Genomic DNA, 16,210 nt, shown 5'->3' with positions numbered 1-16,210 from the left:
AGTCGCTTGTCGATATTTTTGCATAGAAAAATTACAGGATGTTATTGAAATGATACATTACAATGTACAAAAGTTTTAATCAATTCGCTTTACCCAATGTTCTAAAAAAATCACAAAAGGTGTTTTTTTCACGCTGAAACCCTTACTAATTAAGTCTCAAAAACTCTACGTTGGAGTTAGGTATTTTTTACATAGAATATGTATGCAATATTTGAAATAAATTGTTTGAGTAGTTTTTGAATAGCAGTTAACACCGTAAATCGTGTTTTTTCCAGAGACGTTCTACAAAGAGCTTCATCATCGAGTCGCTTGAGGATATTTTTGCTTGAAAAAAATAGAGAATGTTGTTGAAATGAACAGAAAGGTGCTCCATGGGACTTTGCTGTTCAAAAACACTAACTCATATTCTTTTCACTGACATTTCTCAATGAGCCCGTGATCCGGAAAGTTTCATGAATTCACACCATCTCATAAGTTTTGCTAGACTTAGGAGGAACGGGGAATGATGTTGCGGTTGCCACGGTGCTCAACACCGCTCCGCGAATAATATTAGAAACCACTACTGTACACAATTTTCGCAAGATCTACACTCACCACCTTATAAAATGATTCCTTCGTTTTCGTAAGCAATTATCAAGAAATTAAAACGTGATATGTTGATTAGTTATTTTCTAACCAAAGTTTAGGGTAATTTCGGGAGAGAAGCCGCGTCAGGAGAGATGCCACACTCTCTATATCTCGTATATGGGGTCACTTTTATACGGTAATATGATATTGTAAGATTGTCTTTCGAAGAATTACAACACAGGAGATGTAAAATAATCCTTATTATTAACTAACGAAAATTTTACTAATGATTATGTGCGTCCAGTTGCATCCTCAGCGTCGAAATTTTTTCAGCGCTATTTTAAAATTTCGTTTTTCCAAATTGTTTATTTTTTTTTTGTAAATTATGTATCGGTTGAATGGCTGGGAACTTTTAGAAGGCAATCTGATCATGAGTGCAGTCATCCATAATTTCAGAGGAAAATGTCGTCGTGCGGCATCTCTCCCCTACAATTGGGAGAGATGCCGCATCAAAATTTCCGGTGAGATGCCGCACTCGATGACGGAGGATACGTAACTAAAATGTATTTTCTTTCACCTCGGAATGTCATTAAATGATCATTTGCGTAAGGTATAGGTTCTAAAAAAGGTATATCCACAAACTAACGGACCTAACCGTCCATAGAAAGCGCTAGAAGCAACCCTTTGCTTCTAGCGCTTTCTATGGACTTTTTCAACATACAATCGCTATTTACGAAATATTTATCATCGATGACGAGCATAAGAGCCCAATAGCAACGTTTATGTGTATGCATGTTTTTCGTATTTTCAAATTCAATTCTAATTTTATTTCCTCAATTTGTATGAACATCTTCGTGATAGTTTAGGGAGGGCGGTTAAGGGTTTCAGCGTAAAAATTTTTTTTTTTCATAAAATGTGTGTGTAAAGTTTGAAATAAATTGGTTGAGTAGTTTTTGAATGGCAGTTAACACCACAAATCGTGTCTTTCCAGAGAAGTCCTACAAAAAACTTCGTCACCAAGTCGCCGGTGGAAATTTCTGCATGGAAAAATTACAGAATGATACTGAAATGATACATTATAATATATAAATGTTTTGATCAATTCGCTTCATCCCAATTTCTAAGTCAAATTCACAAAAAAGTTTTTTTTTGCTGAAACCCTCAACTGCCTCCCCATGAGACTTACAACAAAAACGCTACCGTAGCAACCACAGCCACTTTTGTTAAATAATGTTAACTTGTGCAATATGCAGCCAAGGCCATCCCATCAGTATACCCGAATAAATGTCTATTGCTAGATTTTTATGCTATCTTTGCAACATTATGTTCCCATATCGTACGACATGTGTTATCATTGAACCATGCGGCACTGGCCACTCAATATGCTTTGTTGATGTAATTTTTTATCATAATCGAAATGTTACCGAATCGTCGGTGTATTCGGGTGGTCAGTTACACTGTGTGACAATTTTATGGTCATCAAACTCAAGCTGCATCGGATTTGTTGATGAAAAGAAGCTATAAAATAGCACAACTCGTAAAACTTTGCAGCACGTTTAGGCTGACTTACTTGAAGTGGACGAGTTGAATTTTTAAGTGCAAAATGGAATGTAAATGATAAATGAATTCTAAGCAAATTTCGGTACAACACTTCGTTTCTCTAGTAAATGTTACATAGCTGAATCCGAGATTTGAATTGAAAATGATTATATCCACTTAACATTGTGATAAGACCTTTAGTATACTATAGCTATTCATTTTTACCATTAGATGCCACAGGTTTGTAGTGATGATTCTTGTTTATCACGATCAGCCAATATGAAGTTAGTGAGTAGAGTGAGTGTAGTGAGAGTGTGTGAGTATAGTGAGTGTGTGTGTAGTGTGTGTAGTGTGTGTATAGTGAGAGTGTGAGTGAGTAGTAGTGTAGTAGTAGTGTAGAGTAGAGTATAGTGTGTGATAGTATATTAGAATATTATATATATATTATATATATATATATATATATAATATATGATATATATATATAGTACTATATATATGATATATTTATATATGTATATATATATATATATATATATATACTATATCTATATATACTATAACACTCACTACTATCTCTACTCTACTATACTCACTACTACTCACTCTCACTATATATATATATATATATATATATAACAAAACAACGTTTTGTATCGATTTTACAATAAACTGTGCAACGTTCTGGTAATTTTACTCTATAGTGAAGATGGTGATGCCGGCGTGAAGCTAGAATAGCTTCAGCGAACATAGTTGGGTAATTTGATAGGTATATTCTGAAAAAAAAATAACACTGTCGCACAGTGTTATCGGAAACAATCAAATCATGTCTTGATAACGGTAACAAGTATCGAGAAACCTCATACCTACGACTATAAAAGTACGCTCCGAAATTAACCTCTCATCAGTAGTAATCCAAAGCTAGGGAGTCAGGTCAAGTGATAATGAAGCGATTCGGCCTATTTACAGTACTGTGCGTGTTGGGAGTTCAGGTGCACAAGGATATTGAAGGATACTTATCCAGTTACTAACAACACACTGATTTTTGTTCTTAGGCTCTCGCAGATCGTACACCTAGAATAATTAATGGACACACTGCTCCTCATCAGCCTTACAATGCGTATGTGCAATACCTGAATGCCCAAAATGCTGGTTTCTTCGGAGGCGGTTCGATCATCTCCGACCGTCATATCATTACGGCTGCTCAGAACATTCTAGGGTAAGCGGTAACATAATCCTGTTTCTACAGTTAACAATAAGTTACATTATCAACCAATAGGTTTGTTCGATGGGATATTGGACTTGGATCGAACATGTTCACTCAGTTGTCCATGCTTACAACCACCACGGCTACTGCTCATCCGAACTTCAATTCTGCAAACCGTGCAAACGACATTGGTATTATCACACTAGTGAATTCTCTCGTGTTCACGACGACCATCGCTCCGATAGCGCTTCCAGCTTTGAATGAAGTAACTCAACTACCACTCGAAAATGAACAAGGAACTATTGTGGGATTCGGTTTCACAACAGCAGCCTGTAAGTCCTGGTTAACACCATTTAGTTACAGTGTAATCATAAAGGTTTATTATGTTTCCCATCTCAGCGACTGCAAGATCCGATTTCCTGTTGCGAGCGTTCCAACGTGTCACAAACGATGCTCGCTGTCAGCAATTCTACCAAATTACGCTACCGAATCATTTCTGTGCCGAAGATACAGTTGAACGAGCCAATGTTTGCAACGGAGACATCGGAGCAGGATTCGTAACGAACGTCCGTGGAAACAACCTACTGACAGGTATTGCTTCACTGATCACACACGGTTGTGATATGCAGAGTCCAACCGGATACACTCGCATTTCTGCGTTTAGACAATGGATTCAATCTGTCACCCAAATTTAAGAAAGGAACATAAATGTTAATGTGATATTTTAAAGTTAATGGTGCATATACAGAAGAAATTGTCGGCAGTGTTGTGTTTCATCTTCATTTATCAAATTTTGAAAGAAATCAAACTACAACACGTTGTACGATAGTAGTTCAAAAAGTTCTTGGCCGAAGTATCGATGTTGTTGATATGACCATAATTCTATTACATTAATTATGTTAAAAACTTGACGTAATTTTCTTCTCGTTTGTTCAGCGTGTTTGTTGTTGTAGTGACGTTTTGTATAAGTAAAATAGATAAAGTGTTCAACTTTCAGATAAAAAGAAACTGTCCTAAATCGGCCGTGATCGATTAAGTAACCGCGAAAATCCTCAATGCCGCACTAAATGATCATTGACTGTAGGTTCGAGATATTGCTGAGGCTATGAACAACTCGAAAGACAATGAGTACTAGTGACATCTATGTCAAACCATACCATGCATATTACCAGAAGCTCTTTTTTCATAAACATTTGTAGGTTGTAGACCTACTCTTGAACTGTCCAGGATTTCGTGTTGCCTTTACATTCCGAAAAAGGTTTTAAGCTTGCTTGCATTAATGCCATTCTCATTGCAATCACATTCTCATTGCATCAAATCGGGTAAACATGCAATACGATATAACCTTCCGGAATGCAAAATGATTTCTGCCCATTATTTACGTTGTGTTGACGTGGAAGGCATATGGGTTCATTTTTCTACAAATCTCGCCAATTTTGGGCAAAATACATAAATCTTTAAAAGTCTTGAAAAAAATTAACCCATTATTGCCCAACCTACTATATATAGTAGGTGCTAAGAATAACTCCTATTACTTAAGGAATAACGCAGAACAGGCATTATCAATTAGTTAATATTGTTCGTATACTCTTACAGAATACGTTTAGAGAAGTTAGAGTGGTTAAACCGGTGTTTATGTTTTGTTTTTATTCAATTTTACCTTAAGGGGTTACACATTTTTGTCATGATGAAAAAAAATCGATTTTTTGTAAATTAGATATTCTCAAACTAGATACGCTGAGGAAAATATTCTCAAAATTTCATTAAGATCGGAATACTAAAACTTGAGTTACAACGATTCATAGACCGCTACCCATTGACCAGTCGTAGGCGGTGCGTAGTGTTTGATACGCTAGACCGTTGACTCGCTGCAGCGACAGTAAAATTCGATTATCTCGGAATTGTATTTTGTTGAAAAGTTCATTCGCGGCGACCACGATATCTCAGGAATTAATTAATCGATCAATCTGAAATTTTCACTGGTTGTTCCTTATTATATCAGCTACTTTTAGTAGGAAATTAATTTCACTGGAATGAGCTCATCATTTTTTCCAATCGGAAAACTCAATTTGTGCTGTGTGTGAAAAATAAGTTGGGCAATAATGGGTTAATGTCATGTTCGAACAAATTTAAAGGACATATATTTTTAGATTTCACCGAAAAAAATCTCGAAAGCACATAATGATTCACATAATTCCGTCAAATCTTCTGTTTCGTAAAATTCATTATCTACGGTTATATTGATTAGATGATTGTTATTTATTTCTTTTGTGCAATTCTTAATATCGTTGTCTCACTGTGATAAAGTTCATCTAGGACAAATCAAGAGAACAGTAGAAATCCGGTTTGATGAGCTAAGAAATAGCAAAATCTTCGATAGAATCTGATAAGCAATGATTACAATTTTGTTGTTTTTAAAGCAATAAACACAATAAAAGCATAAAAGCAACAGCGAACGTTTTCTCCATAAAAAAATCGATTTAATCCACCTATCAGTGAGACGAAACATTTCTTACACATATCACTGTTGTATTATTCATTAGTTTGCCGAACATAAGCAAAGCAACTAGATGTGAGATAAACACAGTTTCGAGTCCTGAACGAATAACACTTTGAATAAACTGAATAAATTAACGAAAAATAATAAAACAAATAAAAACTTAAAATAATAATAAAGCAAAAACATAAAAAATAAGTTATTCATAATATGGATAGAATGATTACTATAAATCAAATAATAAAATAAATCAAATTAACCCAAATGAAAATTAAAATATTAAAAAAATTATGAAATTAAGAAAGTAAATTAAATTGTTTCAAGCTAACAAACTGTCATCCAATAATAACTAATAAAATGAAAAAAAAACTAAATAAAATATATGATTTGGGAAAAAATTAACAATTTTAATAAAATGATTAAAATAAATGAAATAAATAATATAAATAAAACTTAAAAAAGATTGTTGAATTAATTAAAAAATTAAGTTGTTTTTTTTAACCTGAACAAATACATCGCAAAATTAAATTAGCTTGGATGCTAACAAATATTTCAGATAAGTTGAAGATCTTAGAAATTGATTTGAAAATATCAGGATAGATCTTAGTCGTGACAGTTGCCACGAACACGATTGGGAGAGATCGGGAGTGGGGAGAGACGACAAGTGTGGAATGGTAATTAATGGTAGTACTGTGACATTATTTTTGTATATAGGACGAAATTTTGATTCCTTATATCTTTATTATACATAATGCAACTGATATTTTTTTCGCCATAATTAGTATGACATAAATCTTGCAAAAGAAGATAAACTTTCTTTAGAATTTTGTTATTCAAAAACACAGTTGCTCTCGGTGATGTTACGAGTATAATATGAATGTGAATTATGTTAGCAATCTACGCAATGCTTAATCCAACGGATAAATGCATCAACTCTAGACAAATTTTTACTTTGAAGTGAATTTACGCATTGTTTTGTCTTTGAATGAAATATGCGTATTAATTTTTGAGAAATAGGTACCGTACAGAGCCCATCCACCGATCGGGTACCATTCACCGATAGTCTTGCTGCAAAAATCGTTTTATTTCGAATATTAAATCGAATTAAGAAATTAAAATTAAAGCGAAACATGGAAGCAGTACTTACAAAATCAATATAATATAAATTTTCAGTATGCATCTTTTATTATTTCGCCAAATAGCCATTTTTGAATGCCGCATCACAACAAGCGCCATTTTTGCGGTTTTGTTATTTTTGTCCCTTAAAACGCTAACTTGCAATTCAAGGAAATAAAACTGTTATGGTTAATATTTATAAGTAATTAATATACAAACAGAATGAACAAGGCATGCAGCGAACATTTTGATCTAATTTTCTGCGAATAAAATCTTATTAACCCAGAATTTTCAAAATAAGCAATGACCCGTTCTTTGAAAATGTAGTGTCTTCTATTTACCAATCACGAAATAATGAATCTCGTTTAGTCTGCAATTTCCAAAAGGTTTGAATAGTCCGATAAGCAACTGTAACTGGCATCAGCTGTAGTTGAACGTGGCATGTTAATGTATTCCTTTCAAAAACATATCTGGTTGAAATTCGGACGAAATATGCGGAAAATAATCAGTGCTTTTCAATGATGAAGATGCGAATTACCGAAAAGGTATCTAGTTGTAATTTCTAGAATGCATGAACGTGTATTACTACAGATTCTCTTGAAGTGTTAAGCTATTGCTCAAGTCTTCACATTTAAATAACGTACGTTGGTGGTATCTTTGATCAACGAGGAAACGATAAGTACGATAAGAAAATTCCCTTTAACAAAATCATCGAAACAACAAAAACAATTACTGGAAAATTTCGATGAAAGCACTTTGTATCTATTGAATTTTGTTTTCTTTGGGGGCGTCACAATATTGGGCAGGAATTTGGGTGAAGATGTGCAATTTAACTTTTCGCTCGTTATTTCATTTTTCGATTCAATAATTCGACTGATCAAAGTTACCTCGAGAGCAAAGATTGTAAATTCAAAATAAAATTATTATATTTTTGGACAAAAACAAAATAAATCACCCAACGGTTTGTACCTATGGGTATCACTACCTGCTTTAAAAATACAAACAACTACATCTAATTGATACCATGAAAGTTATTCGAAAATCGTTTGAAAATGTGATCAATCTTGCCCCATTTTACGGTGACTCGAATCGAACTACGGTTCGACTGTCAAGGTACCTAGGCTGACCTAGACCTGTTTTAATCCACCTAGCGGTGCAATTGTGCCATTCTCAATCATGAACACGAGAATTTTTGCGTTGTTTATATTCATTATAAGCTTCCAAATGTATATATTACATTTTTATTATACACGACATGACAATTATATACAAAAAAAGAAATCATTATTCTAGTTCTAAAAGTTTGTAAAAGAAAAAACAACTACATTAATATAAAATTGAAAAAAGGTGCGAAATCGGCACCCAGTCCCATAAAGTCAATTTTTATAAAAAACATTTTTCGAGATAACATAAAATCTCGACGTTTCATGCATTTTAAAGATGTTTGGCATCAAAAATACGAATTCGATTTCTAAAATTTGAGGGGGCCCCCCGTTGAAAAAAAATTTTGAGATCCGGTTTACATGGGAATTTCATATGTTTCCGGAACCATATAAGCGATCCGTACAAAATTTTATAGACATCTGTGGGGATATTATAGCTATCATTTGAGACTAAGTTTGTGAAAATCGGCCCAACCATTTCCGGGAAACTGATGTGAGTTCGTTAATTTTGAAAGAAAAAGGAAAGGCCGTTTTTCCCGGGTACTTCCGGAACCGTCTATGGTGGTCAATGTAGTCAACGAAAGTTTGGTTGGCCGTCGGTGACCTAGAACAGCAAAGTTAAGTTGTATGAGAGACATTTTAGCGAAATTTTCATAATCAATTATATTTATAATACATAAGTTTAGTGGTATAGGGAATCGTAACACTGTTAGATGGATTAATTATTTTTTCCTGTATTACATGTAAATTTTCAAATCACTACAACCTCCTTAAATATTGCTAAAATTTTCATTTATAAACTGTTAATCGGCCAGAAGATGAGCAATAACAAGTGATCGGAGAATGGATGTCCATTAGACTGCCCAGAAAAATAATGAATTTTTGAAAATTCAATCGGCCCACCCCTGATTCGAATCCTAGTTCTACCACGAGTTCTTGCACCAAATTTGAAGCAAATCGGACAAGTCTAGCTACCGGACCAACGTGCTTGAAGTTTGTATGAGATTTTTCGACAATTTACATGGAGAAAACCCACTAACTCGCATTTTTGCCGCTAGGCGGTACTGTATGCATCGTATTATTACTGTTAGTGAAAATAAGAAAGATAATTTAATTGTCTACAACTTTATCGAAGACTGCTAGTCAATCCGGCTTTGTTAAAAAATTTATTAAAATTTTAACGAAGTGATGTCTGCGTCAGTTTCCCATGGGGCCTAGCAGTGCAAGGTTGTGTATCAGTTCTCGATTCCCACGAACTATAAATTTTTGTGAAATAACCGTTAGGTTTAGCTTAATAGTATGTTCAGAAGAATTATACCACATAATACGAGTTATGTTTTGGTTGCAAAATTTTAGTTCCAACTGTGACCGCATAGAGGGCACTAACACTATTTTTTCATAGAAGAGAGATAGAATATCGAGATGTTCGGGAGATTTATTGCAAAATGCCTGTTCTACAACTTTGTGGAAGACACTTAATTTCTATCTCTCTCCTTTGAAAAGTTAGTGTTGGCGCCCTCTATGCGGCACAATGTGGAACTAAAATGTTCTAACCAAAACATGACTCCTATTATTTACTATAATTCTTCTGAAGGTACTATTGAGCTAAATCTGACGGTTATTTCACAAAAATGATTAGTTCGTGCGAATCGAGCACTGATGCACAACCATGCACTGCTAGGCCCTATGGAAAACTGACTCAGATATCACTTCGCTAAAAGTTTAATAAATTCTTATAACAAAGTCGGATTCATTAGCAGTCTTCGAAAAAGTTGTAGACAATTAAATTATCTTTCTTATTCTCAGTTACAGTGATAATACGATGCGAACAGTGCCACCTAGCGGCGAAAATGTGAGCTAGTGGCTTTTCTCCATGTAAATTGTCGAAAAATCTCACACAAACTTCAGGCACGTTGGTCCGGTAGCTAGACTTGTCCGATTTACTTCAAATTTGGAACAAGTACTCCTGGTGGGAATCGACTCAGGGGTGGGCCGATAGGGGTCATTTTTTTCTGTCACACTAACGTCCATGTGATCGGTGAATGGATACTCATCATTTGTATTGATCGGCGAATGGCCCTCTAGAGTAGTTGGGCGTTTCGGCTGTTTTTCACTTTCCACAAATTCTTTTGTAAATTTGCGTATTTTTCCTTAGTAGGGGTATAAATAGTTTAATTGAAAACGGACCTCTATTAGATTTATCTTTCATTCTTATTTTTTAATGCGCGCTAAAAGTTAAAATGGCTGTTAATTGATCGATAGATGGGCCTTGCACGAAAATTAATTATTAGGTAAATTCACAAAATGTTTTCGGAATCAAATTCCTTGAATCACGCAGATGTGTTTTCATACCCAGATATTCAAAATTGGTTTAGTTTTGCTCCAAAAACACCCGTAAAGCAATACTCTGTATGCAACGATCTTATTTTTAGTTAGTGGAAATTGGTGAGCGAAAAATAAAAATACAAAATGTTTAATATCTCCGCTGTTCGTGAACGGAGTTTGACAATCTATAGCTTGTTCGAAAGGTATTTTTACCAGGTTTCTCATTATGTGCATAATACTACACCATTGCTTTGTTCGAATATTATTAGCTTTAAACCCTTTGTGTTTTGACAAAATCATCTATACCTCAGAAAGTAAACAACATCTCGAAAAACAAAAATAATAGTGTGAAATGGAAACATAAGGCCTTTCATTTCAAACTAATTTCGTTGAGATCGGTTCAGCGGTTGCTGAGATAATTACATGACATTAGTGCACATACATACATACCAACACACACATACAGGCATTGTCCCAATTTGTCGAGCTGAGTTGATTAGTATATAAGACTGAAATGAATAAAAATTTGATTTCTAGGGAAAGTTGTGGGGTGCCGGTTTTACCCGTAGTTCCCATACGTCACTGACAAACGTAGCACACGGATATCATTCTGTGGTTCCTGTAAGTTCGAATCCATTACAAGGGGCCATTACAATCCATTACAAGGGGCCAAGAGTAGAGACTTCCGGACGTAACGGACGTTTGTAGGTTCACCATTGAGACCGCGTTTGTTAATTTATAAGTGTTCGTGGATGATCGCGAAGGGCTCGAGAGTTTGTATGTTAACGTGTTTGTTGCTTGCAAGCGTGTATGTAACTTCGCGGGGATGAATTCGATTTTATAACCGTGTGGCTATTCGCATATTCGCGTGTTCTTGAATGATCACGCGGATCGTAAATCTGACGCTTAATTTTCAGTGTGCCGTTCAGATACTAGAAGAGAGTTTCCCCATATCACTAGTGGTCCCGGTCATATGTCGGCATGGAACGTGTTGTTTAGTGAATATGAGCGAGATTTTTTTGATTTGTAAAACTAATGGCATGATAGTCTAGGCAGCTAGGATCAAGAGTAGAGGCTGTGACCGATTTATGAGGTGTTTTAATATTGGCGAGATCGCGGACGTAAGTATTTGTAGATGATTGGAATTGTATGATCGCGACCAGGTTTATGTTATCGCGAAGCCCCCATTTGTACGTTTGGAATGAGAGAGATTGTGAATGTATATGTGAGAATATGCAATTGATTGTGTTAGTGAGTGTTAGTATAAATCTAAGATATAGTAATGAAAGAAAAAATAATATAACGAATTATGAAAAAAAATGCGAAAAGATAAAGTAAAAGCGTATAAATTAGTCGATATTATTTTTGGTACACATCAATAGTGGAAAAACAAACTACTTGAAGCACAGCGAAAATAGACTAATGCAGTAGAAGAAAAAAAAACGCTTGTAACATGCAGCTAGACTACTTGAACTAGTCTAAATTCCAGCAAATAATATTCATTTATCATCAACAACAATTGCATTCTGGTAAAATCATGCTATGCTGACCGGGAATGGATGATTCAAGTGCGTCGGTAAATCAATCTACCTTAAATTATATAATTCGATCCTCCAGAATGAATCGAATCGAATGCACGAATTGAACACCGCTAGAAAGTGTTCAACGAATCCTAGGAAGGGTTACCTACTAATCTATCGTATACGCCAGTTCTGCATTCATTCACTGGCCCAGCTGCCACAAATACTCAGACGAACACATACACAGATAGACATACGACTAGCCCATAACAGTAGTACACTAGTACTAAAACTACAAATATTACAACACAACCACTAATAGCTTCTACAATCTACATTCACATTTTTCTAATTAGTCGATCGATAAATCGACAATGACCCCCACTGCGAGTCGTACCCACAAACACTGCCATTAAGCCTGTTGAACAATGTTTGCAAAGACAGCCTGCATAAAAAGTCAACCCACGGCGACCCGCCAGTGTGCCCAGGCTGTTGATTGACTTCATCGGCAGCAATTGTTTTATCCAAATACAGCACACATAGCTAGTGTCGTTTTTGCTTGAAGCGAAACTGAGCCAGTTTCTAACCCAACTGCCGTCAAAATGTATGAACTAACAGTGGTTGGAGTTAGAACCTGACTTAGTTTCAGGGTCAAGCAAAAACGCCATAAGCTAACTGCAACCATGTGCTTCGCCACGACGGTACCAATGCAGCAATGGGCATCTGAAACTGCAACTATCGGCGATAAAGTGTAAGACATTGCTAATAAATCGCCACTTACACGAGATAGAATCCCTTCCCTAGTACTTTTCTTCCCTAAATCAAAAAAAAATCCCCCGAGCAAGTTCTCGTCCTTGCATATAGAAACGCAGTAAATCATAAAAATGCTCAAATCGAGCAGTATCGTACTATACAAAGCGAAAGTAATATATTATTGTGATATCGCCACTATTCAAAAAATAAGAGCAAAACGACTAAATTTTCGAGGAACACCTTACCATACAATACTAAAATAACTGTCAAAAGAAAAGCTTGAAGATTACAAATATGACGTCTGCTCCATCACAATTTCGCCGAAAGCTGTATTTTGCTATCGTATTTTGTTTCGAAGTTAATTGTCAGTCAATACAAATGAACCTGTAGTATAGTCCAACATATTTTATTCATTCTAAATTCAGAATTTGAGCCACTGTGCAATGTAACGAGCAACCATACTTTATTAAGCTTGTGAATGAGAAATTTAATCACTGATGGATTATGATCGTGATAAAAAGAAAGTGCGCTAAGTTTGGAGTTGCGCAAAGTAAGGTGTGTACTTGGCAATCAAAATTTTAACGAATTGTCGGTGTGATCAGGTGGTCAGTTATCAGAACCAATCAGTTCGTGTCTTGATAACGTTGACATGTATCGGGAAACCTCGTACCTATGACTATAAAAGTACGCTCCGAAATTAACCTCTCGTCAGTAGTAATCCAAAGCTAGGGAGTCAGGTCAAGTGATAATGAAGCAATTCGGCCTACTTACAGTACTCTGTGTGTTGGGAGCTCAGGTATGCAAAGAAATTGAAGGATCTCTTATCATTAGAATCTGATCTGATCCATAATCTATTTTTTCTTCAAAGGCTCTCCCAGATCGCACACCTAGACTCATTAATGGAAACATTTCTCCGCACAAGCCATATAATGCGTATGTGCAATACCTGAATGCCCAGAATGCTGGATTCTTCGGAGGAGGTACGATCATCTCCGACCGTCATATCATTACGGCTGCCCAGAACATTCTAGGGTAAACGGTTACATAATCCTGTTTCTACAGTTAACAATAAGATATATTATCAACAAACAGGTTTGTTCGGTGGGATATTGGAGTTGGATCCAACATCTTCACTCAGTTGTCTATGCTCACAACCACCATGGCTACTCCTCATCCGAACTTCAATTCTGCGAACCGCGCAAACGACATTGGTATCATCACACTAGTGAATTCTCTCATATTCACGACAACCATTGCTCCGATAGCGCTTCCAGCTTTGGGTGAAGTCACTCAACTACCACTCGAAAATGAACAAGGAACCATTGTAGGATTCGGATTCACAACCGCAATCTGTAAGTCACGGTCAAAACCATTTGTAGTCAAATTATAAAGGTTTATTTTCCCATCTCAGCGACTACAAGATCGGATTACCTAATGCGAGCGTTCCAACGTGTCACGAACGACGCTCGCTGTCAGCAATTCTACCAAATTACGCTACCGAATCATTTCTGTGCCGAAGATACAGTTGAACGAGCCAATGTATGCAACGGAGACATCGGAGCAGGATTTGTAACGCACGTCCGTGGAACAATCCTACTGACAGGTGTTGCTTCACTGATCACACACGGTTGTGATATACAGAGTCCAACGGGATACACTCGCATTGCTGCGTTTAGACAATGGATTCAATCTGTCACCCAAGTCTGAGAGAAACAAAATGCTAATCTAAATGTGATGTTTTAGATATCAATAGTATAGAGAAGGACACTATGTATCAAGCGAAATCGTGAACAGTTTTGTGTTTCATTTGATATCACATTATAACTTAAAAGAAATTAGAAACCCGAATATTACAGGCTGATAGCAAAACGAATGAAACATGCTTTTCAATAATGAACTAAAGGATAAACTACAAGTTGTTGTCATAACCAGGATTGGAAGAATTGACCATTGGCAAAACCAGTAAAACCACGCAAATATATAATTACGAAATTACCTTTTCTTTTCTTTTCTTATATTTATTATTTATTCATTAATTTATTTGGAGTTGTCCAACTGGAGCTGTTGAGTTAAATTTTCGAAAGGGGGTGAGGATCACTCACTACAATTGCAGGCGAGACGGGAAACATTCCCACTAAAATACTGCTTCTTGCCAATTGCAGCGGATCGTGATTCTGATGTTTGATTCTGAGTGTACACAGATAAATAAAACCACCCAAAAAATTAGGTTCTTTCAACTTAAATTTAGGTAGTTTTGCGTTTTACATCTCATTCTACAGTGGGGTCGGACCGGACAAAATCCTTAATTTTCGTTTTCCATTTTCATACCTTTCATATTTTTTTCTAAATGTACCATATCAAAAGCTGCATTCACCAAATTTTTGAGTTCATCGATTGAAAAATAAAAGTGTTACATTTTTAAGCGAACAAGGTCTTTGAGGAACAAGTTCTAATCGTCTGGCTTTAGTATTGGGGACGGGCATAGCGTAGTTGATAAATCGATTGCCTTACACGCAGCTCACCTAGAGTTAGAGATTTTTCCAAAAGAAAATTCTCTAATCCGAAAAGAGGCGAATGACCCTAAGGTTAAACCCTTTATAATCAAAATAATAAAAAAAACTGGCTTTAATATGTTACACAATGATAATATAACGCCACATATTGCTGTTTCTTATAGCGACTCATCTCAGAAATTAAATGGTGTACTTTGATTTGGGAAACAATCCATGCATAAAAAGTTACCAATGAATGCGATGTTGTTGCGACGCCCTTTATGCGCAATTATATGGCAGTGAAACTAATAATCATTCCCTCGCGCATATGTCAATACGGACCAGTTTGTTTTTGAGTGCTAGAAGTGTTATAGGACAAAACAGAGACGGTATAGAAAAATGTCGTAGTCCTCGGAATTAAATGTTAGAGGAACTAGTTCAGAGAACCGAAAGAACACTGAAATGTAGTTTATTAAATGAAAACGTTAATTTTAATTTGTGAATTTATTAATAAAATTATTACAGCAGGACTATCAAAACGTCGTTTCCTTCCAAAACGAGCCGTAACATATGTTGCTAAAAACCGACTTATTTATATTCAGAGCGTCATCTCGTTATCGATAAAAGCGAGTTGAAGAATCGCATCTAGTACACCTGACGTAGAAATTTATCTAATTTACGATTTTTCAAATAAGTTTTATCGTGGAGACGCAAGGTATTATCAGTTTACATATTTTTTTAATATAATTAACCGGTGGATTTCTGATTCGAAACGCCGCTTTGAAATTTGTGGCGATTCATGTGATAGAACAATAAGTATGTCTAAAAGGGTGTCCCCAAATGAAATCATGTCATAAAAGCAATCGGGCTCACTTCTTAAATGAAAGGTTAGGGTATTATGACCACTTTCTTCGTTGGAGTGAATTTGATAAAACACTCCCTACTGTTGGCGAATAACATTTTTTTTTAAATGAGCCGATTCTGGGTAAAATTTCAAATTCATGCCTGTTGAAGTGCTCTTGAACTGGCTC

The 16,210-nt window shown here is 35.7% G+C and overlaps 3 protein-coding genes across 3 annotated transcripts in view; 2 read left to right on the top strand and 1 right to left on the bottom strand.

The window, feature by feature from the left end:
• LOC131689311 (protein Red) overlaps positions 1-16,210 on the bottom strand; it is a 35,877-nt gene that overhangs the window by 6,945 nt on the left and 12,722 nt on the right. The gene's annotated exons all lie outside the window — the stretch shown is intronic.
• LOC131689312 (brachyurin-like) lies at positions 2,997-4,076 on the top strand. The gene is made up of 4 exons (XM_058974309.1): positions 2,997-3,098; positions 3,162-3,325; positions 3,386-3,645; positions 3,713-4,076. Exons 1-4 carry the CDS (start codon positions 3,051-3,053, stop codon positions 4,006-4,008), a joined length of 768 nt encoding a protein of 255 aa, XP_058830292.1. The 5' UTR covers positions 2,997-3,050; the 3' UTR covers positions 4,009-4,076.
• On the top strand, positions 12,927-14,693 carry LOC131689313 (vitamin K-dependent protein C-like). Its single transcript, XM_058974310.1, has 4 exons — positions 12,927-13,483; positions 13,556-13,719; positions 13,780-14,039; positions 14,099-14,693. Exons 1-4 carry the CDS (start codon positions 13,436-13,438, stop codon positions 14,392-14,394), a joined length of 768 nt encoding a protein of 255 aa, XP_058830293.1. The 5' UTR covers positions 12,927-13,435; the 3' UTR covers positions 14,395-14,693.

Source organism: Topomyia yanbarensis, chromosome 3 (assembly GCF_030247195.1).
Source record: "Topomyia yanbarensis strain Yona2022 chromosome 3, ASM3024719v1, whole genome shotgun sequence".
NCBI classification, from domain to species: domain Eukaryota; kingdom Metazoa; phylum Arthropoda; class Insecta; order Diptera; family Culicidae; genus Topomyia; species Topomyia yanbarensis.
This window is presented reverse-complemented; position numbering and strand designations above follow the sequence as displayed.